The sequence below is a fragment of the Lepidochelys olivacea genome (genome assembly GCF_965140295.1).
Source record: "Lepidochelys olivacea isolate rLepOli2 genome assembly, chromosome: 2".
In the NCBI taxonomy this organism is placed as follows: domain Eukaryota; kingdom Metazoa; phylum Chordata; order Testudines; family Cheloniidae; genus Lepidochelys; species Lepidochelys olivacea.
This window is the reverse complement of record NC_140412.1, coordinates 169,425,485-169,449,052: the sequence shown is the minus strand read 5'-3', so window position 1 is coordinate 169,449,052 and position 23,568 is coordinate 169,425,485. Positions and strand designations below refer to the sequence as shown.

Here is a 23,568-nt window from a genome sequence, read left to right as displayed (position 1 = left end):
GGGTCGCACTAGCATGTGCAAGTTTAGGCACTTTGGTGAACTGTAGCTATTATATCTGCACTGCTTTGATATGTCATAGCTTTTGGAAAAGCCTAGTTATAGTAAACCCTTTTAAAAATCCGTTTACGGAAAAACTCCGATTTTCGCCCTTTGCTGTGTATGACCTCTCCCTGTTGTGAGTGGTTAACTTGATGGAGGATGTTTTCCTCTTTTCTTGTCTCATTTCTTCTGTCAGTGCAAACAGCATTCTTTGGGCAGGGCAAATAGCTCTTATAAAACTCATTCCCCCCTTAACATATTAAAATCAAATACAAATGTGACAAATTAACAAAGATGGGGTCCGTGTATGGCATTTTTTTTGTTATTTAGTTAAACTGATTTCAGACTTTTTTTTTTATGTAGTGTCCTTTTTCATATTACTCACCCAATCCTCGCCTGAGTAAATTCTAGTAATCTAGTTATTCATCTCAATGGGACTATTCACATGAGAGAAAAGTGTGGAAAAGAAAAGTGTCCCTAATTCTGAAAAAAAAAAAAAAAAGTCCAATTTTAAGATAAAAAAAATTAAGGCCAAAAAGGATCAGTGTGATCATGTGTGACCTGTCTAGCCACACCAGATTGTACCTTGTAATTCCTGCTTCAAATCTGTCTTGTGGTTGGGCTAGAATATGTTGGTACTCTTCAGAAACTTCTTAAGTGCTGCTTTCCAGGCAGAGTTTGAAACCAATTTCAAAGGAGCTTGGCACACACAGCTTCCATGTAGGTACCTAAGAAGTGGCCAGATTATCAAAAATTTGGCTCTGAGTTCTTGGAAGGGTTTTGTCATTGAGGATCAGTATGATCTAGCGAACTGAACGTGGGACTATCGCCCAACAGCCCCTGAGTTCTAATCCCAGCTACATTGGTTTGCTGTGTGACCAAAAAGTCCCTTGACTTTTCTGTGTCTCAGATTAGCCATCTACATAACTGGAATAATCTCTACATACTTTACACTTATGATACTAGGAATCTTAAGCCACTGCTGCTACTTAAAGAAATATATAGGATTGTGAATGTCAGTCCCAAACATTCACAGCATTGATGTATGAAGACCCGAATTTCTTGTCTAATGTTCCAACTGGCTTGCCGACAAAACTTTTTGCGGGATCTCCAGTATTACCCTAGTCACAGATGACCAAAATCAGAATTTCAAAAGGCTGATTACAGGATTATTGTTAGGATGAGTCAGTCAGTATTTACAGAGTGATATGAAATGATATTATTAAGAAATAGAGGCATTTTCCCAGGGAAAATGCCTCTATTTTTTTTGTACAGAAGCCAGATTGACTTTCCATGAGGCAAAAGCATGGTGAACATTTGGCAGCCTTCGCAAGCTATGAACTTCTAATATATATAAATTAGTAATCTATCCCAAACAATCCCATCTTCCATCTAATGGCTCGTTTGCCTCAGTAAATTTTGCATCAGTGTAGCTACACTGGCGTAGCTATTCTGGTGCAAAATTCCTGGAGACGTATGCTGCACCAGTGTAAAATGGGTCTTGCACCAGTATCATTTATTTGGTTTCAAGCTACACCAATGCAAAAATCCCTAATGAAGAGAAGCCCAGAAATGCACGCAACTGGGTAGTGGCTAATGATTTTTTGGAGTGTTTCCTGTCAAAATGTGCAGAGTACATTTGCAGTCTCTATCGCAGCTCACTAGATGGTGATAACTGGGCTTTGTTCATTCTGAAAGCAGCCCCATGGCTCTGCTTTTTTCTCCAACAAGTAAGATGATATGGGTGATAATACTGAGTGGTTCTCTGGTGTGCTCATCTATTTCTTTTGTCACTGCTAGATTCCCACAGAAGGCACACTGGAGCAGTTTGTGTGCTCAGTCCTGTCCAATGTGTCAGAATTTAAAGCTAACAAAGAGGATAAAGAAGGAGGCTGTATCCCTGCATGGCTTGAGGTCAAAGTCTATCTTGTCCATTCTGTCAACAAGATCAAACTCTACATGCAGGTATGCTTTAATAGGACAGCTGATATGATACATATTTTGCTGATATACTGTTGGTCAATCATTAGCCCTTATTGAGCTAGACAATATTCAAAACCACAGGCTGACTGTATTTTGTTTTTAAAAATGACATACTGCACAGTTAGCATTAGCTAGTCCTTACAGTGGAAAAATAATGGAAACCCTGTTTCTCCAGCCAATAGTTAATCAAAACTTCTCATTAACTGGAGCTCAGGCATGAAACCTGTCAGCACATAGAGAGTGAGATTCACTTCTGTGTAGAGGGCCAGTAGAAGGACCATGCACCCACACTGGAGTGGACGCCCTGATTCGCCGTATCCAAGGGATGGCTCTGAAAATGGAGAGGAGCTTCCATCCTGTAATAAATGAAAGTTTGTTTCTTCTTTATTGTGCTAGATATTTCAGCAGTGGTTAAGCAGCAGCAAGTCTCAAACATTCCTTTTTGAACTTGGAAGAAGCATGGCTGATCTTGTATCTCAATATCCAGAGGACAGTGAGGCCTGGAAAATTTTTTCAGGAATAAATATCCTGATCCAACATGTGAATGAGAAATTGGAACCAAACTTTGCAGAAAGACATCATGAATCTCCGGATGTGTAAGTTTATGCATCTCCATTTTCAATATTCATAGGACTATACTGATTTTACTTCAATGACAAGAAAGTCAGAGTAAATAATCAGAGCGTAAAATTTTAGTAAAGCTTTTGCTCTTGCACAAACTCCTCTTTGAGCAGTTTATTATTAAAACTAATATTGTAAACAAGCTGTAAAAGAGTATTAATTTGGGCAAAGAGGGTGGAAAAGAAAATGGCTCAATGAATTTATGCAGAGGTTGACTAAAATAGAAATGTAGGGCTGGAAGGGACCTCGAGATCATCTAATCTACTCCCCAATGCTGGATTAAACATACCTTGACCATCCCTGACAGATGTTTGTCGAATCTCATTACTGTAACTAAGGGTGAAAAAGCTACTGATACTTGAATGATTTTATTAGTATAACACCATTGGTGTGTCTGTTGCTTTACGGACAACTACCATAAAATTGACAAATCCCTGTCCTAGGGAATTTAGGACCTGATCTTGTAAGCTAAGGGCCAAATCTTGAGAGCTGTCGAGCACCCGCAACTCCCACCCCTTTAGGGTGGGAGTTGCGGGTGTTCAGTATTAGGGAGAATTGTGGGTGTTCAGTATTGGACAGTAATCGAAAAGGGTGGTGGAAGGTATATGGGCAAGGAGGTTGGAAGGAGGAGGCCAGAGGGATACCGTGATAGGCTGGAAGAAGATATAGAAGGGATATCCTGGAAAGAAGAGAGGGTTGGAGGACAGGATGAGGAGTACGGTTTCCCATTGGGTGATATCCTTATTCTTCCTGAAGAAATTGGCAAGACCCTATCAGAGAGCTAAAAGGAGTGGGGTGGTGGAATAGGTTCGAGGAAGGCAAAGTGTCAGAATTGTAAGCATACAATTTAATCCAAAGAGGCTCAGAGCTGTTTAGCAAGAAAGACAGCAGAGCTTAAGAGTTGTTGTGGAAGTCCACAGAGTCCCAGAACAGACTGGGTGTTCAGATTGGCAAGGGTATCAAAATTGAAGGGAAGGAACGAAGAGTAGAGGGAGATGAATCTAGGATAGGTATATAGGGGGCTGAGACTCCAGTGGCATCCAGAACACTGACAGACTGGATATTGTGGAAGGATTGTCTATTAGGTCTGGGGGAGCGAGAGATACGGAAACACATTTTAAAGTTTAGTTTGTTAGTAGAGAGATGTTTTAAACCCGTCATCACCTGGGTAAAAGCCCTCACCATTCATTTCATATTTACTTCAAATCTCTTGGCTGCCAAACTGCTTTCCCTCACTACGGCTGCCATCCGCTTTAGTGTTATCCATCTTCTCTCTCCTGGCTATGGTCACTTGTGTCCCAGCTTTGCTCTTTCACTTAGTTTCAGCATTGATTTGGACGGAGCTGCATTTGCTGTTGAACAGCCTCATATTAAATATCTGAGTCCTCTGTGTATACACAAGCACCAGCAATTAGTGCAGCAAGACAAGAGAGGAGTGGTAGTTAGCCTGGGTTGCAGGACTGCAGGGTTTAGCCCCTGGTGACTCCAGGCACCGAAACTGCTGCCAAATATATGGTGAATCCTCCAGGCCGTCACCAAATGATTCTTCCATATTCTGCAAGGTGGCCTCACTGGCTGATTACCTGGGGTAACTGAAACCTTTTGTTAGAGAAGGAGAATGTCTTCAGTGGAGCTCTCTTTTCATAGCTCCCAGAGGTTCACAGTGAAACCCAACTGGGAAACCTGGAGGAGTCTCTTAGAAGTTCCCTGCTTGGTCACTTGGCATCCGTTAGCGCTGGTTTCTGACGATGGGAATGTAGAGGTGTCTCTGCAGATGGTCCCTCTGTGGCCTCCTGAATGGGGGAGAGATCAGTCTTGTGATGAAGGACTTCAAAAAGTGTCAGTGTGTGGCCAGTGTTTATTACCCAAAATACCGTTTTTAATCTGTGTGTGAGAGAGCCTCTTTTTGTTTTCAGTTTAAATTGATTTTTATAGAAAAAAATCCAAGTTTTACAAAAAGTATTATTCTTTTTTTTCTGATTTTCACCCTACTTTTGTATCATTCAAATATAGAAAAAATAACATGTTTTATTAGGAAAATACAATACATTGCATGAGATGAAATGTATTACGGATAATATAGTAGTCTGCATATATGCAAAGCTGCTTGTTGAAGTAAGTCTATGTATTAGTTTAGAAGATACACACAGTAAACAAACAGGCACGCATTCAAGTTCTAAGTGTGCACATCTGAATGTACAGAGAAATCTCATGCCCACCATGCACAGATTTCAAGCTGTTAGCAGATAACAGTTTAAATATTTGACACACTAAAATGTGAAGAAAACAAAAATCTGTATCAGAATACATTTCAGAACACAAGGAAGTATTCAAAAGTTTTCAAAAAAACAAAACAGGAGAAAAGGGTGAAGTTCAATGTACATGCTGCAAATGGTGTGGCCCAATTATTAAATGTAAATATGTATAGGCTAATAGATGTAAGTCTGCAACAGTAAACTGTTTATTCAAATGAAAAGTTTTATTTGGGGATTAGAGAGATTGTTTTCTTAAACTCAGAGGTGGCATTGGGTTTTGAGTTCTGTTTTAGTTCTGCAGCAAACCACATTGAATTCCGTTCATCAAACCATTAATCTACTAAATTCTTTTTTTCACATCCTTCTGTCCACCAAAATAAATGCCAATATTTATGCAGAAAAAATAAGGGTTTTTTTGCATCAATTTTCACCTGTTTTTTGTTGTTGTAATAAACACCATGAAATTCATGGGAAAAATTAAATAACATAAAACCTGAACATGAAGGGCCCTATATGTGAGGAATTGCTGTGTGCCCGACATCAATACCACTATTTGAAGTACTTCATTAGGAAAGGAATTTTATGTGTCTGTCTGTGTATAGATGAAACCAAATTGTTTAATTTTATTCTCTCATGAAATGGCTTCATTACTCAAAATCAGGGGAGGTCAATAAGCAGGAATGGACGGCGAAATCTTTTTATTTACTTATTATTGTTATTGCAGTGTGAAAAATGTTTCTCTGTAGTCCAGACCTTGACTATACCTTGACCAAGAAATTTGGACCTTGACAAAGAATAATTGGACTTCCCCTGTTCTAGATTAAGAGAAGGAGGGTAATCTGAGAGAGAGAGAGAGAGAATGGTCCAGTAGTTAGTTTACTGGCCTGACCCTTGAGAGACGCGGATTCAAGTCCCCTATTCCATGCCAGGTTTATTATGTGACCTGGGACAATTTCCTTGGTCCCTTAGAGAACTAAGGCACTATCTGTAAAATGGGGCTAATAGTACTTCCCTACCTAATGGAGAGGTTGCGAGGTGCTCAATACAAAGGTAATGGGGACCTGTCACCAGGTCCTGTTGCTGCTTCCCAACTCCAGCATGTGTGGTCATGCCACTCCCAGCCAAGGTTTATTTTTATAACCAAGGTTAACCAACAAACAGAACACACTCTCAACTCAATACCGGACCACCACTACTAGGGGTCTTTGGCAGTCCAGCTTTGCTCCCCTCCTGGAGCCACAGCTGTGGGGTAGCTTCCTTGAGCTCCTTGTTCCAGGGACCCATGAGTTAGCTCCATTCCAGCATGGCTTTGCTCCCCAGGACACTGTCTCTTCCCAGCTGAAGAGTAGCAGCCCCTTTATAGGCTCAGGTGTAGCCCAGCTTCTTTAACTAGCTTGATTAGGCTCACCTACTCCAGTCCAAGGCATCTTGGCTCTGTCTGCACAGAGCAGCTATCCTGTGACAAGGCCATTTAAGAACCTTGAGAGACTCTCATTCTTTTTCTTTCTCTCTTGAACTGAAAGGTAAATTCCAAAAGTGCAAAACTTTTTCTTTTCCTCCCTTAATGTTGCTGAGACTTGTGAGTTCGCTAAAACACCACAGACTGCGCCATTCTGTAGCCTGAACGGATCATGAGGCAAAAGAATTCATTCTGACATTCACCATCTAAAGCTGAGAATAGTTTGAATATTCATGTTAGCATTCCAATGAATCTTCAAGCACTGATTTTGTTTTATTTGGGTGTCTTTAGAGGTGTGGTGAGGGTTGTTTCTTGAGTTTTGCTTTTTAACTTTTATCTCAGAGCCATTATATACTCTCAAACTATAAAGAATCTGAAATTGAACCCACCTGCTGAAAAAAGAAAATGCATGAACTCCAAAGAGTGCACCTAAAAACAGATTTTGCAAAACATTTAAGCACTTCCTGAAGGCTCATTGAAATTAATGATACTGAAGCATGTGCTTAAGTGCTTTGCTGAATTGAAGCCTGAATCTTTAAAATTATACTTAGTAACACAAGCAAGTACAAATACCAGCAAACACAAACAGTAATCTTATTCAAACAAGTAGTTCCATAGACTCACGTGCGAGATTATTCATGCACATAAGTGTATGCAGGATCAGGCTCCAAATCTCTTGTTATAATTATGCAAGTTTAAGAATAAGAGGAATAATACTTACCCTGAGATTCTTGAGTAGTGCATGCAACACTGCAAATACTTTCTATTTTAATGTACAAATATTATTTTGTATTCTTCCAGTCCAATAGAAGTATCCTATTAGCGATCTGTCACTGGGCTAGTTGAAATCCACCTTGGTGCTTTAGGGATGCCTACAATTCTCAAAACAACAGACCGCATGCGAACAGAAGCTTGCAGCTCTGTAAAGAATTGATTGCTCATTCATTTCAAGAATTCCAATTCATGGCACAAGCTAAAATACAATCCTGCTAAATAACCTGTTACAAACAGAGGCTTTAGGGACCTGGTTTCCCCCATCTGTAAAATGTGGGCAATACTGCTTTCCACAGGCAAAATTTAAAAAGATACTATACAGGAGTTAATATGTCTGCAGCCATAGAAAGGTAGGTAACTAAGTAGTGGTATCCAGATTTTATGGATTGGGGAAACTGAGGCTCAGAAGGCTAAATTTTTGTCTGAGGGGCACTATAGTGTTTAGATAAAGCACAAGATGAGGAATGAAGAGAGAGATATTGTAGTTCTGCATCTGACATTGTTGGTGTGTGAACATGGCTAACTTAAATCTGCACCACACTTTCCTTTCTTATAAACTGGATATACTGATATTTACCTACTTACAACTAAATTGTTTAAGTGGCATGTAAAACCATTTGATAGAACTGGGGATAGAACTTGGAAGGTACCAGCCATGCATTCTGTCCCGTAATCCCCTTTTGGGGAGCTGCCTCTTGAAGATCCCCATGTGCAGAAGTGTTTCATTTAAAATACCATGAATACCCATGTAGTAAAATATATCTTGTGGAAAATGCCATCCCCTGAATGTTCTAAAAGGGAGGAAGGATGGCTTTGGGATTAAACCTGCTGTAATGGTAACACCTCGACTCTTTAATAAATGTGAAAAATAATTTAATCCCATATGACACTTCAGTTAATACATTCCAGAATTATATTTGTGTTTTTTTGCAACTGCATCACATTGTTGGCTCATATAAAATTTGTGATCCGCTATAATCCCCAGATCTTTTTCATCAATACTTCTGCCTAACCACTGGTTCCCCCATTTTGTTTGTTGTGCATTTGATTTCCTTTCTAAGTGTAGTACTTTACCCTTGTCTTTATTGAATTTCATCTGATTGATCTCAGACCAAGTCTCCAATGTATCAAGCTTTTTTAAATTCTAATCCTATCCTCCACAGTACAGTACTTCCAACTCCTCCCATCTTGGGGTCATCTGAAAATTGTATTAGCTTACTCTCCATCCTGTTATCCAAGTCATTAGTGAAAATATTGAATAGTGCCTGATCCAGGCCAGAGCCCTGCTGGGCTTCACAAGGCGAGTCCTCCAAGGTTGACAGTGAACCACTGACAGTTACTCTTTGAGTACTGTCTTTCAAATAGTTGTTCACCCACCTTATAGTAATTTCATTTATATGTCATTTCCCTAGATTTTTGTGGGACTGTGTCCAAAGCCTTACTAAAATCAGGATGTACCACATCTGCAAACACAATACATGATATGAAGATAAATACACTACAAAAATAAGGTCATTCTTCAGTACTGCATCCTTCTTGGTGACACATTGAACTTTCCATTCTATTTTTATCATTCTTTTTGCCAACAGAAACCTGTATCTGGAGAAACTGCAGACTGTGATTCAGAGGTTGCCTCAATGGCCTGTTATGAAGAGACTGCTTCTGGTAGATGGAGCTATAAGGAATGTAATAATCCAAAAATTATATTTCACTAAAGGTAAAGCTGCACTGTAGTTACTTTTCACCAGCTCTCAAATGGCTGCCATGGCATTTATCAATAGCATTCTACATCTAGGAAAGTATTTAGACTGTGTAATACATTCCACGCTAATATATTTCCAGTGTCTCTAGAGTTTTTCAAACTTCATTCCTCTTAATGATAAAGCACAATATATATACGTGTGTGTGTGTTTATATATGTATATGTATACACACACATTTTCATTCTACAAGTTTAGTAAACAAGTAATTGTATAGCTCTATCAGTAATCTGCTTTCATCCTGATGAACACATGCCTATGTAGTAGGATATGTTCTGTTTTTCAAGGATTAAATTCATGAAGAGGTGAATAATTGTAATTTTATAAAATATGTTGTCTCCTACAAAAGTGGATCTGAACAAGATCTCCAGATCTGAACAACCCTGTACTTGACCACAATTTTGTGTTTTGATCTGGATCCTAGTCCAAAGTCTGTGGCTGGGTCTCTACCTGTGTAGCTGTACCGAAACCCTGGATATGAACACACGTGGGGAGTTTAGATCTGGATTCGGCTCTGACCTTTGTGGCTCAGGCCCATCTCTATTGTTTTATAAGCCTTTTCCCTGTCAGTGGGCTATATCTGATAACTGTGTTTCTTACTGCCTATACTGTGCGAACATTTCAGATTTAGAGTATTTCTTTTATGACTGTAAATAGCTATGTTGGATTTTTTTGTATTTTCAGATGACTCTGCATTAGTCAGTTTTAAGTGCTACATTAATTAATCAACTTTCAGTGTCTTTGAAGTGCAGTTCTATTCTGAAAAATTATTGTAAAATATGTATAATTATATTGTCTCAATGACTTCCAAATCACATGTACTCAGTTTACATATAAAAGTGTTTGCAAAATCAAGGAAGGCTCCCAGAGTCAAGAGTTTCCTTCTTTTGCACTATTATCAGATATAAAGGTTTTACAGGTCACATTATGCCCTCAGTGATAATAGTGGCTATTTCTTCAGATTATAGCATCAGTGATATCTCTATTACTGTTATCATTAGTGGGTTTGTAGCTGATGTAATTGAAATTTAGTACACTGCTCTCTTGCTGATGCACAAGAAAAAAGTATAATCCAAGTCAATGTCTTAGCTGTGTTGGCTTTGTGGGGGGGAAAAGCTGTGAAAATGTATTTTAGCTACTAAAGACAGGCAACGTGACTCTGAGCGCACAACAGGGAGCAGACCTGGTGAGGAAGAAAATGCTTTCTTTACATAATCACTTTTCAAAGTAGAAGCACAATTCTAAGAAATGAAATTTAGTTCAGAATCAGGCACTTTATATTTCTAACTTCAGTTACACCACTACCAATCGGGATAACTCCACTGAAGTCAGTGGAGTGAAACCACTGTAAAACTGACGTGTTGTAAGCAATATCAGGATTAGGCCCATAAACTAATTTAAAACAATTGCTAATTGGCTTTTGCAAGCTGTGAATATACATTCTTTAGGGCAGGAACAGTCTTTTTTTGTTTTGTATTGTGCACCCAGCACAATAGGGTCCTTGTCCTTCTGACGGGGATTCCTATGCAATAAAAATAATTACATGTGCTGTGGTAATAAAAATAACCTGTAGTAGTAGTCATAGTCTTGACTTACTTGTGCGCCCCAAACTTCCAAGAAATTCAGGGTCATGCCTGTAGTCTTTTTTTTTTTTTTCAGATGCATTAATTTGAAATATTTTAGGCCCAATCCTGATGTAATTGGTGTAGCTGCATCGATACTGACAGAGCTATGTTGATTCTACCATCTGAGGATTTGGAGAATTAACTTCTTTAAGGTGTAGGAAAGGCTGATGTTTCTTTGAGAAGAACACGTTTAAGGGCACAGCTCTAAGATCGTGCTTAGGGACTATTTCGTGAAAGCTTGGTGGCTAAATGCCCATCAGTAATACAGCTTCCCCTGTACGCAGTACTCATAATCACAGAAATTGTCATACAGTCCAACGCTCCTCTTGCACCGGTATAAATCACCAGGAACTCTATTTAAGTCAGTGGAGCTGTACCAGTGTAACTTGTGTCAGAGAAGAGAACTGCAGGGAATGGAATCTGAATGCAACTGCTTTCTGTAGCCCACTGCACTGTACAATATGGCCATTCCGGTCCCAGTTCTGGGGGGTATTGGGGTGACTTTGTACAGCTCCATTAGTATAAAGAGGTCTGGAAGCCAGAGCAGCTGGCCCGAGGAAGATCGCTGAATGTTGGAGGACCCTCACGTAGTACAGATCCAGTGTTTCAGCTAGCATAGAGGCTTGGGAGCTTGGGCATTGCACAATGTCTCCCAGAGCTCCAGGAGAGCATGGCTATCGTGCCACAGAGGTGCTATGTACGTGTTCCAGCCAAACAGAGGCAGCAGTGCTGGCTGGATTTAGGAGTGGAAGCAGAGCTTTGGACTCATTCCCTCCCAACCTGCTTGGTGTGGATGCTAGTCAAGAGTAGTCCTTGCTGTCTGTGAGTGCAAAGAGTGCGGTTGTATACACACCTCCTGCAAAGGAGGATGGAGAAGGCTCCTTGTGCTTTCCCTATCAATACACATAATCGAGCCCTATATAGGGGTATTACACTTACATTATGTTGTGTTTCATGCATATTCCAGAAGGTAGGTTTGTCTCTTTTATAGCACATCAAAGAACTGCACATTCTGAGTCACAGGGATAAATATTCCATCACCTATGTGGGTGGTGGAATCTTCATCCTTAGAGGTTTTTAAGGCTCAGCTTGACAAAGCCCTGGCTGGGATGATTTAGTTGGTGTTGGTCCTGCTTTGAGCAGGGGATTGGACTAGATGACCTCCTGAGGTCCCTTCCAACCCTGATATTCTATGATTCTATGATTTCCTTTTTCTTGAAAAAATGTATAAATGTCTTACAGAAATTGTACATAATCTGGAAAAAATGACACCCTTTATTAAAAGAGATGGGCTCATGCATCTAGACATTGGAGCACTCTTTTTGGAGTTAAAACAGGCAAGTCATTACTTAATTCATAGTCTTTAAACAATGTGCATAAAATCTACAGGTTAAAAATGGTTCTTTTTTGTGCCTTGTATAGATCATGCTTGCTAAAATAAGTGGTTCACCATTCTGTCTGTTGGCCTTAGTTTACTTTTTATTTTATATGTTCTAGTCATGGGGTGACATGGCTAGGGTTGAATTAAATCAACCTCCCATTTTCACAGCAATAGTGTATCAATTGTATTTTAGATCTTGATGAGTAACATGTCCTGTACATGCCAGGATCTGTTCACCATGTTTGAGAAGGCTGTTCAGCTTCCACAGGACTTAAAAGTCAGAGAAATTTTAGCGGGATTTGTGTGCCATCAGAACTATCCAAATGAGACTTTCGAGTTAAGCAACCAAATCCAGTCAATAAAGGAGTCTGTAAGTGTTTATAAATATCTTTTTCTTTTTTTTATTTAATTTAAGATCTGACGTGCAGGCTCAGTTTACTTCATTTTGTACTTTCAGAATGGCCTTGAGTAGTAAAGTACCTTCAGTAAACTATTTATAATAAATTTGTGGTAATACTCATACAATCCCTGCGTGTATCTTGTGTACCTATGACAATTTGGATGAGCCACCTTGCCAGGATATCCCAGAAGGAGAACAGATTGAGGACCCTGATTCTCATCTCTCAATCTTGCCTACACCTATATAATTTGGGAATAGTTCTACTGAAGTCAATGAAGTTACATTAGTATATGAGACAGGGCCCAAGTCTCAAAAAAGCATCTTCCCCTTTAATAGCTTACTGGTTTACAAACTATTGCTTTCTTTATTTTCAAAGGTCCTACTTTTGCAGAAAGTACTACGTGGAGAACAGAGCCTGCCAGATTCAATGATGGAAGAATATTTGGGATGGCAAGAAATAGAACAGCAGCTCACTGAAAATAGTGCTGCTTTCTGTAAAATTAATCAGTTGCTGAGCACAAAGACACCATCTGGGGAGGATGTCTATTTCCGCTCTTGTCAGGAGCAGCTACTCCTCTCATTGTAATGACTCGTACAAGTTTTTATATATAAAGGGCCTGATTGTATTCTCTCACACTCATCTAAATTGGGGAGAAACTCCACTGGCATCAGTGGAGTTATACCAATGTGGAATTAGTGTAAATGAGATCAGAATCCAGCCCTGTATCAAGAAAACTTGCTTAAATATGAAGTGATTTTATATTTTCTCTCAAAGGTTAAATCTAGGCATAACATTTGTTAAAATAAAGTTGCATGTATACTACATGGTTACTGTCAAGTACTTTCTGAGAGTATAGCCCTACAGATACTTAAGAATGTAACATCCCATCCACTGCATGAAGATACTCCTGTGCATAAGTATCTGCATCATCAAGCTGTGCTATAGGGGAGGTTGGTTTATTTTTTAAGTCTCCTTTAGGCACAAACCTAATTCCATTGAAGTCATTGCCAGAAAGCCCATTGATTTAAATGGCAGCAGGAACAAGCCCATTGCTTGTCTTTAGATATTCGATAATTTATTACTGTCTCATTTTTGTTTTCCATTTGTTAGAAAATTGATTTTTCTCCCCCTATGTGTTTCTAAATGAATTAGAAATTGACTGGGGTGTTTTGTTTGCTTCTCTCATTTGATCACCAGCCTCACAGATAATTACAGCATAACCCTGGCAATAGAGCGTGACAAACAGAGGGCCCATGTGTCACCTCAGTTGGCTCTACAAAGTGCTGTTTTTATGCAGGACACACATGAATTTTGGCTATTGTTTTGACTGATTTCTCTTTTTTAATGACAAAGTGGTGGATGATTAATATAAAGTAGGTATTTATAATCAGGAAGATGCACTTCCCTCCCAGACTGGAACATGTCATGTTTTGAGATAAACTAGTTGTTAGTCTTTCTTTAATTATTTGTACTTTTTCCATCTGATCCACAACTTGTGTGGCACTAAAGACGGCCGCCCAGTTCTGCTCACATGGACATCAATGGGAATTTGCCCTCGATGCCAGTGGGAGCAGAAGCTGGCCATGAGCCCTGCTTGCCTTACTCCTGTGATAGTTGCTCTGAAGTCAGTAGGACAGCTAGTACAAGTAAAACACAGCAGGATTTAGCTCTAACCAAACAGCAGAACCGTGTGTGCTCAACCCAGTAATTTTACTTCAGAAAATCAACATTCTGATCATGATATATCCTTGATCGTTTCAGGGTTATTCATACACTTGAAGAAATATGGTTTGCTTTTGAGGAAGACCCATACTGGAAGGACTTAACAACATTTGTTAGGAGAACATGTGAGAGAACTCAATATGTGAACAAGGAAGAAGGTTTCACCAGAGGTTATTCAAGTAAGGAAACAACTAGTTATTGCCACAACAAATTCTTTGCTTCTAAAGGTTCTGTATGCTTCTCACGGTACAGTACTCAAAAAAGAAACAGGCTGGTTCATTGTGGTTACATTTCTATTTTCAAGAAAGCTTTCACTCTTATGATTAAAGCAGTAGTTAAACTGCTAGCTGAGGAAAACTCCAGAACATACAAGGGTCTGATTCTGCACTCTCTTACCCCAGAGTAGATCGGGGTGATTTAAAGTTGTGTGGGAATCTTTCAAAAAAAACATTCTTTTGTCATAATATGTTGATTCGTCGAAACTTTCAGGAAGGTTTCTCAATACCTGAATGGAATTTCTGGTCAGAGGGAGACTGAGATCTCAGAATAGCCAGTAGCCCAGAGCACTCACCTGGGATGGGTGAGACCCAGGTTCCAAGTTCCTTTTCTGAAGCAGGTAGGACTTGAACTTGGGTCTCTTTCCCACATCCAAGGTAAATGCCTTGATCACTTGGCTCTTGGCAGTTCTGGGGTGGGAGTGCCTCCCTTGTTTTTCATAATTTTGTTCCAGTAGGTCTTGGTTTTGTCTTGGTGTGGAGCAGAAAAGCATTCTGAAATTTCTGAAAATGTTTTTTGGACAGGAAATCTATTTCTGAGTCTGACCTGTACTGTGAATGCTTTAGTTACTATTTTTTAGTAAAAAGAAAAGGAGTACTTGTGGCACCTTAGAGACTAACCAATTTATTTGAGCATGAGCTTTCGTGAGGAGAGTGAGTTTGTGTGTGTATGGGGGTGGGGGTGTGTGAGAGAACCTGGATTTGTGCTGGAAATGGCCCACCTTGATTATCATGCACATTGTAGGGAGAGTGGTCACTTTGGATGAGCTATTACCAGCAGGAGAGTGAGTTTGTGTGTGTGGTTTTTGGGAGGGGGGTGAGAGAACCTGGATTTGTGCTGGAAATGGCCCAACTTGATTATCATGCACATTGTGTAAAGAGTTGTCACTTTGGATGGGCTATCACCAGCAGGAGAGTGAATTTGTGTGGGGGGGTGGAGGGTGAGAAAACCTGGATTTGTGCTGGAAATGGCCCAACCTGATGATCACTTTAGATAAGCTATTACCAGCAGGACAGTGGGGTGGGAGGAGGTATTGGTTCATATTCTCTGTGTGTATATAAAGTCTGCTGCAGTTTCCACGGTATGCATCTGATGAAGTCAGCTGTAGCTCACGAAAGCTCATGCTCAAATAAATTGCTTAGTCTCTAAGGTGCCACAAGTACTCCTTTTCTTTTTGCGAATACAGACTAACACGGCTGTTACTCTGAAACCTATTTTTTAGTAAGAACAGTTAGATCCGCAGCATTTCTAGTGTTGGATTTTGAAAGGGCCCAGGATAGCCCCACGCACCTACAATACACGTCCCACTCTAATATCAGGCATCTGCTTCCTTCAATTTCTATCCCCACCACTGTTCCTTCACCTAAATTCACCATCCATGTTTGCACACATTTTGAAAGACTCTGTTTGCTCAGCCCATTGACACATTTTCCAAATAGTTCTTAATCAGTGTCTCTCAATTGAACTGCAAAGCTCTAACAAAAACAGAGTTAATTAGAAATTTGCACTGAATACCCTGCTGCTAAGCAGGCTCTTGAGAGAATTTGACCCCCAAAAATGTACTACATTATTGGATATTTTTTTTTTAAATCCTACTTATGATATGACCTGGCATGATGTGAAAGTATCCCACAAAGCAAGATGATTGATTACATGGAATTCAGAGTTGTGGAAGCTGTGATGGCTCTACAGGATAACCAGGGCGTGCTTGTGAATTTAATAAGGTTTTTTTTTGTTTTGTTTTTTTTAAGTGCTAGGAAATGAAAAGTCTGCTGTGCTGAATTTCTTTCCCCTGGCTGGTGGGAGACATTCAGGACATATTTCTATAATAAAAATCAATCTTCATTTTACAGTAGCTTTGCACTTGGTATTTAATTCAAAATATATTTTCATGTCTTTCTGTGATGAGTTGGCTATCACTGGTGTGTTTTATGCAGGTCTGATATTTATTGACTCTCTATCACGGTCCTTTAAACCGTTCAGTGCTGCTTGGTATCAAAATGCCCTTATTAAGAGTGTCGTATCTTTTCTTCTTTGAAGAATATAATTTCTGGATTTCTGTAGGAGTATCACAGAATGTAGCTGTAATTCTCATCTCTTCTGATCCAACTGCTGAACTCAGCGAGAATCTTTGCAATGACTTCAGGGGGATTTGGATAGGGCCCCTATTGAACAGAGTTCACTTTGCTTCTCTCCGCTGCATGACAGCCTGCATCTAGTCGTATATTGACAAGACAATGCATGATGCATCTCCTTTTAAATTATAAAATGTATTTTCTCTGCAGATGATACTGAAGCATCTCTCTGTTCTGGAAAACAGCTCAATCTGAAGGCCATCACTGATAGTTACTTAGCATTTCTGCAAAACTTATCAAATTCCACATTCATTTCATGGTCCAGGTAAGTTAAACTAATTCAATGTCAATGCTTTCCTCCACTGTTTTCCAGAACAGCATGGTGGATTTTTTCCCCCCTGTATTTTAGATATTTTGTAATGTTAAATTAGATTTTTTTTCTCATTTTAAGGAGATGGTTAGCATTTCTACATGTTACCAATAAGAAATAATATCCTATGTAGGATTACAGAAGGTTATATCTTTGTGGCCCTATTCAAAAGCTTTAATAAAACCGCTCTCTGCAGCCTTCATATTACCACATGTAACTAGTGTAACAGGCTCTTGGAAGACTAATGTATTATTATATTGGAGTCTCTTCCCCCCCCCCCGCCACTAAGTTGGTTGCCTTATTGACAGGGCTGTCATGTCTACTTGAACGATACAGTAGAATCCATTTAATCAACACTGTTACATAGCATTTCCATCAGGGAGCAGATTCAGGGCAGCCAGTGCATTTCTGTGATTCTAAATACATTAATGGCATACTTAATTGTGAAAAGTAAATTTTAAATGACATGCCTGATGGTGTCTGTAAACCTAGTCACAGTAATTGAGGGCCGTAGGTAAGCATTAGCTACATTATATTCCACCCTCTGTGAACCTAGTTTCACATTATACAGTTTTCTTGCTCTCTATGGCTGCTAAATATTGACTTATTTCTTAACCTGTGAAACAGAAAGAATGAGCATAAGTGCAATAGAGGATGAGCACTCAGTAGTATGTACATTCTAGAATTTAAGGCTGCTTCCACAACTGAACCACATTGCTCATCCCATGGCCTGTGTTGTACCCTTGGTGGTTAAGGAGGACTCCCTAATGATTTGAATGAGGAGTTTGCTTAAAAGTGATGATACATGGTCTGTTTTGTTATATGCATAGTAATAGGGCTGAATTCTGCTCCCACTGAAGACAGTAAGAGAGTTTTGCCGTTCAATTCATTGGGAGCATGATCAGCCACACAGGCTCACATTATCAGTCACACAGGAACAAATGCACTTGTCCAGCTGGATAAAAATGTCAGTAAAGCAAGGTGAGAAATGAGCATTGTGACAGTAAGACAGGTACGTAGAAACTGGTGTCTGGTGTGGTGTAGCTACTCTGTTGGTTTGGAAACCATATAATTTCTATTGGCTCCGTTCATGGAATTTATAAGTTTCTTGAGTTGGAGCTCCATGTCTTGAGGTCCTCTGATCCCAACATTCCTTGACTGTTGAGTCCAAAACTTAGCTCTTTTTAACCAACCTTGTAAGAAGAACTGGTCTTTTTTTTTTTTCTTTTTTTTTGTCAACACTTATGTTCATTGAAAAATGGCTTTGACAAAATGGATGTTTTTCAAGATTTTATTGAAAAACCGAAAACCAAACATTAATTGGCTTTCAGTAGTTGTGGGGGGGGGGGAGGGAAGATTTTTGGCTTTTTGGTTTTTGGCAAAAACCTTGAAAACTTTCACTTTCTTCAAAAAGTGTGGAAAATAAAACACATTTTTCTATCTGTTGTACTTGTAAGTTCCTTGACATCTAGCTAATCAGTCTGTAGAGCTTCAAGGCATAGCTAGCTTCATCAGCAGAATATACAAGTTCCTTGAACTGCAGATGTTTGACTATGCCAACTTTGCCAGTCGAAGTAGGTGTTCTTAACAGAGCCACCTAACCTCAACTGTATTTAGAGGACTTACGTGTTGTGACTTTCTAATCACTGTTTTTTTCATGCTTTTTAAAATAGGTTGTGATTGTCAGTTAAAGTATTACAATTCTGGTGTTTTTTAATTGTTTCACTATTGAGCAAAATGTACTTTGTATATATGAAATACACTTTACAAATACAATTTTAAGATGTAAATATAGCTATGTTCTAATGTATGATAAACCATTACATTTAACTGGTTTGGGATGTAACTTTCCTATAGGTGACTAATTTGAAAAAAAATCTCAATTAATGTTACAGGATCTTGACATCTGTCAAAGAGCTTTTGAAGAGGGAAAAGAACATAAAAGTTCTTGAGGAGCAGGAGTTGGTCTTCATTCTACAAGTTTCAGAATTCATACAAAAAATGTTGACGCCTGGTTCTTCAGCCTCCTCAAGCCTCAAAGACTTCCAGTCCATAACAGAAATAGCCTTGACTAATGCAATTATGTGGCTTAACAGTTCTGCCAATATGAAGGCAGATGCTACAGATGTTCATATATTTTCTGAACTCGATAATGAACTACTAGAGAATTATCAACTTCTTACAATGCTCTGGCAGAGTGAGCAGCTGGAAGTATTTTGGCAAGTAGTAAAAAAGGTCTTGGATCAACATGACCATAGGATGTTTAGAAGTCCAATGGAAGCAATAGAGATGCTGCAGAAGTTATCTAAAATTAGAATATCTTTGCTTCAGGAAAATCAAAAAGTCCTTAATGAAAGTTTGCAATTCTTCCAGAAAATCCTTACGGAGTGGCCTGAATTCACTTTTCTTGACATAGATTATGTAAACGACTTCAGTGAAAAATTCATAAGGAATCTCTATGAGGTTGGAGTGTTGACTCAAGAACATTTCACTGCTGCTCTCAGCACCATTCATGCTATGAGAAATGTCTCTTCTGTTCTAGTCTCAAATACAACTTCTGTATTCAAAGTACAAGACATAGGGAAAATTGTGTCTGATTTCTACCAAAACATCCCAGAGGTAGGGGACAGTAATGCAGCCTCACTTATTCAAATGCTTTTCTTTGTCCACCAAAACATTGATCAGTTAAGTACCCAGAGCAATAATTCTGTGCTAACATTCTTCCAGAAGATCTCAAAAGACATTTCATCTCTTCTAATTCAACATGATTTCCAAAACATGAGTGAGGTTTTTGACTTTCTGTCTGAAGCTATACATCTCCTCCAGGGTCTCACCCAGAAACCTCTCTGTGAAAAGTTAGCAACAGTTTACAACTATGTAGAACTCCAGGCCCAGTCTCTAGCACAGAAAGGGAATCAAGAGATAGAAGTGGTATACAGAACTCTGGGCAACCTTAAAACTATATTTAGAGAGACAGAGCTTCATACAACTGCCTTTCAGTATTTGAAACAACTTTTTGACATCTCAGCAGAAAGCTTGTTAAATAATGAATGTGCCGATTGGTATACACCTAGCATTCTTTCTGTGAGGCAAATAAGAGATGTTTACAACTCACTTGTAGTTCCATTGGTCAGAGTTCTGTCAAATACATCAAACTTCAAAAGTGAGGTAAATGTGCCTTTTGCCGTGCATTGCACCACTACCTGGCTTCAGATGTGGACAGAGATTTTGGAAGGAATGTCTGAAATACTGGGGTTGGATTTAAATTTTTTCAGTTATCTTCAGAATGGGCTGAACCACCTTACTGAAGGCCTTGAAAATATAACCCATGCTGAACTGTGCAATACAACATTTACAATCAGTGCTGAAACTACATCAGCAATACATCTACTGAAAATAATAACAGACGCTTATAACGTAAATGAATGGAAATACTTTGAGACTCTAAGTGGTCTCATAAGTAAACTTAGCAACATAATTAATGTTATCAGCTCAATTAAAAGAGAGAATTTAGAGGAAGTTTTTCAAACAATGGAAAATGCAACTGTCAAATTGCAGAAATCTCTATTGAAGGTTAACGTTAGCAGGGAGTTTTTGGATTCCTGGTTTGATGTTTTCTTTCCATTGAGTTCTAAAGTGGAATATAGAGATACACGTGTAGATTTCAATGGGTATTCACTTTCAGATATTCTAACACTTCCTGCGGAAGAATTTGGAACTGTTCTCACTGACCTAAGAGAGACTGCTGGATTCCTTAAAAATATATCCCAAGATAAATATCTATTGTCTTGTATGATCATTTTCCAGAATGTTACCAAGTTAGTTTTGGAAGATATTTTGAAAGAGAAAAATGTTTCACAGATATGTGTTCTGTCTCATCTTAATCCTCTTCTGACCTCGGATAACATAGTGAATGTAGTAGAGGGCTGTAATAGATGGATACATATTATCAGTAGCCTCAGTGAGAAATACATCACTTACTCCCACCTTGAGAATGCAAAACGTGTTTTATTTTTGTTGACGTTTCTGGGAAGCATTAATGAGACTGATACTAGCTTAAAGAATACCCTGGACATTGTTAACATTACTTTTAACCTCATAGAACCTCCATGCTTACTCAATGGTTCTGTTGCACATTGTGCAGATGTTTGTTTCAGCATTCTAGCAAACATTTTAAAAGTTCTTCCTACATTTTCTGCAAAAGATGGACAGACCCATGACTTTATCTTTACTCTTTTGAATGTGTCAAGGGGCCAAATTCAGTCAATTGTCAAAGACTTAATGAGATTCTCACCATATACATCTGACTCAGAACAGATGTATTTCACTAAATTAATCACTGGAGCTATCAAGAAATCAAGAGAAGTCCTTAATTTGACTCAGAGTCTCCAGCCTTCTTCAGTAGCACTTTTGAGAGGAATTCATTTTTTTCTCAAGAATATAACTTCTGAATCCCTACAAAATAGCTCATCTCCTCTGGACACTGTAAATCTTCTAAATGCATTTGAAGCTCTTCCACAAGACAAAAATATGAGCTTCCTAAAGAAGTCCTTTCAAAATCTGATTAGTTACTTTATGTCACACTTGCCTCACAATATGCAAAGTTTGCAAAACTTAACTCTGAATACATGGATGAAAGCAGCAGACCTCAATGTGGAACTAGTAAGGAAGGCACTAAACATCTTAAAGTCTTATAACCTTACCAATTTTCTGATACGATCAGGTGATAAAGGGTTTCCAAAGCATATGGCAACTTTGGTGAAAAACACTGAGAATGAAGATCTAGAATTCTTAATAGATCAACTCAAACAAATCCGAAAAAGCCTGCATCATTTCTTTAAAAAGATCAAAACTGTGTACATTGAGAATTCTGTTCTGGACAAGTTGACAGGCTGGTTAGATTCCTTTGAGAACAATTCATGTTCTTGGAACTTGACCAACTTATGGCAAATGACTCAATTATTTAAAGAGACTGAGCTTGATGATATATTACAGGTGCTTTACCTTCTTCCTGATGCTATCAGTCTTATACAGCGTTTGGATCACAAAAACATCACTGATACCCTAATAGAAGTGTACACTTTCACATTAACTCAGGAAGCAAACATGTCAATATGTACCAAGGAAGATTTATCCAATAAAATAGATCACCTTCTAGAGTTACTGGAGGTAGTAGCTGATATGCCTCAGGAATCTGCAAGGGCTTTGAGTTGTCTGACTGCAGTTATCTGCTGGAACCTCACCACGGAGTCACCTCAGAATGACCCAGCTTTAAGGACTTGTAACTTAAATGCACACAGAAATTTTTCATCTATTTACAACACAATTGCTGATGTACTTGAGCAGTTCAAGCTGACAACTCCAGGGGGACATGCCCTATGTTCTAATGAAGATTATCGGAGGGAGATCACTTACAAAGCGACTTGCTTCTTTCATCAGCTCAATGAGTGGAACTCCATTCTTCTGAAGCTTTCTGAGATCCACAACATAAATAGTTTGGCTCTGAAACAGCTACTGGGATTTTGGAATAAGCTATCAGTATATGTTATGGCTTTTGGAAATAGTAGTACCATTGCAGTCTATTGCTCTTCCACACCGAAGAGACAAGCTGCTTTAGAGCTCATAGAAGCACTAAACAATATGACATCAACAGAGATGGCTATGGCCAAAGCTATTTTTGAACAGTTAGCAGATCTGTATCATGCTCTAAACTTGGATAGAAGCACAGGAATATCTATTACAAAGACTCTTCTTACTCATTTAAAAAGCATGGCCAATGAAATATCTGGAGCGCTGAATAATGAAGATGTCCTGTCTTATTTTTTTTCTGCAGCCCAGCCTCTTCTCACACTGTCTCCTTTTGGAAACCAAACCTACATGGTGCTTACAGCATTATCAGCTTTGAGTAGAAATAATAGTTTGATTGGTAACTTTGAGGCCCTTTGGCTTGATAGAGAGAGATGCATACAAGATTTATTAGTCAATTTTAGTGTTCCGAACTTACTTTCTGTGATAGACAAAGAAATTCAATTACTAAGTGCAGCAGCCAGAAAAAAATGTTCATTGGCACTTGCTAGTTTATTGAAACAATTTAATTCATCATCTCTAGAAACTCTACTAAGAAGCTTTGAGGACTTTCAAGAAGTTGCGAGAGACTGGCTACATGAGTACACTAATAAAAATTTCTCTAAAATAATAAATGCACTAGTTGTTCTTATGGCCAATGAAAAGTCCTCTGATGACATAGTTCTGATTATCAAAGGTATCACTGAATTTTTGGAGCTCTTCAGAAATGGCTCTAAAGAAGATCACATTGATATTTCATTTGTTACTGATCTTCTTAGTGGGGAAAAGCTGAATAACGTTCATGTTGCTCACACAATTTTACAGAACAGTCTGCTTAACATGATCTCTGACCTCACTACTGAAGAAGAGGTACTGAACTTAAATGACACAGACCTTCAGATAATGGACTTCATTGATTTGTTTTTTGATGATGCACAATATGAAAATAATGGAAAACAGATCGCCTCATTCCAAAACAGGACAATGGAGATGATAAAAGAATTTTTACAGATAATCTTTCCATCTTCTGGAGGACATTATAGCAATAAAATGTTTGTCTTATTAAAAAACTTACATAAGGATATAATTGCAGAAATGAGGTGAGTGTGTTTGTCTATTAACCTTGTGTCCAAATACATTTAGAGACAGGGTTACTGTATATTAGTGACAATTTGGTTATACATTTTATTATACTTCTACTTTAGAACTGAACCTGTGAGTAAACCCACATCTGGGACCAAAACTATATTTAATGGATCAGG

The 23,568-nt window shown here is 38.7% G+C and overlaps 1 protein-coding gene across 1 annotated transcript in view; it reads left to right on the top strand.

Annotated features, from left to right (window-relative positions):
• ABCA13 (ATP binding cassette subfamily A member 13) overlaps positions 1-23,568 on the top strand; it is a gene marked incomplete at its 5' end in the record, with an annotated part of 301,195 nt that overhangs the window by 39,896 nt on the left and 237,731 nt on the right. Inside the window, 10 exons of the mRNA XM_084621105.1 lie at positions 1,840-2,004; positions 2,419-2,618; positions 8,721-8,848; positions 11,759-11,853; positions 12,091-12,267; positions 12,674-12,879; positions 14,060-14,199; positions 16,582-16,696; positions 18,637-20,559; positions 20,776-23,406. Of these exons, the coding sequence (XP_084477231.1) occupies positions 1,840-2,004; positions 2,419-2,618; positions 8,721-8,848; positions 11,759-11,853; positions 12,091-12,267; positions 12,674-12,879; positions 14,060-14,199; positions 16,582-16,696; positions 18,637-20,559; positions 20,776-23,406 (5,780 nt within the window). The remainder of the gene's footprint in view (positions 1-1,839; positions 2,005-2,418; positions 2,619-8,720; positions 8,849-11,758; positions 11,854-12,090; positions 12,268-12,673; positions 12,880-14,059; positions 14,200-16,581; positions 16,697-18,636; positions 20,560-20,775; positions 23,407-23,568) is intronic.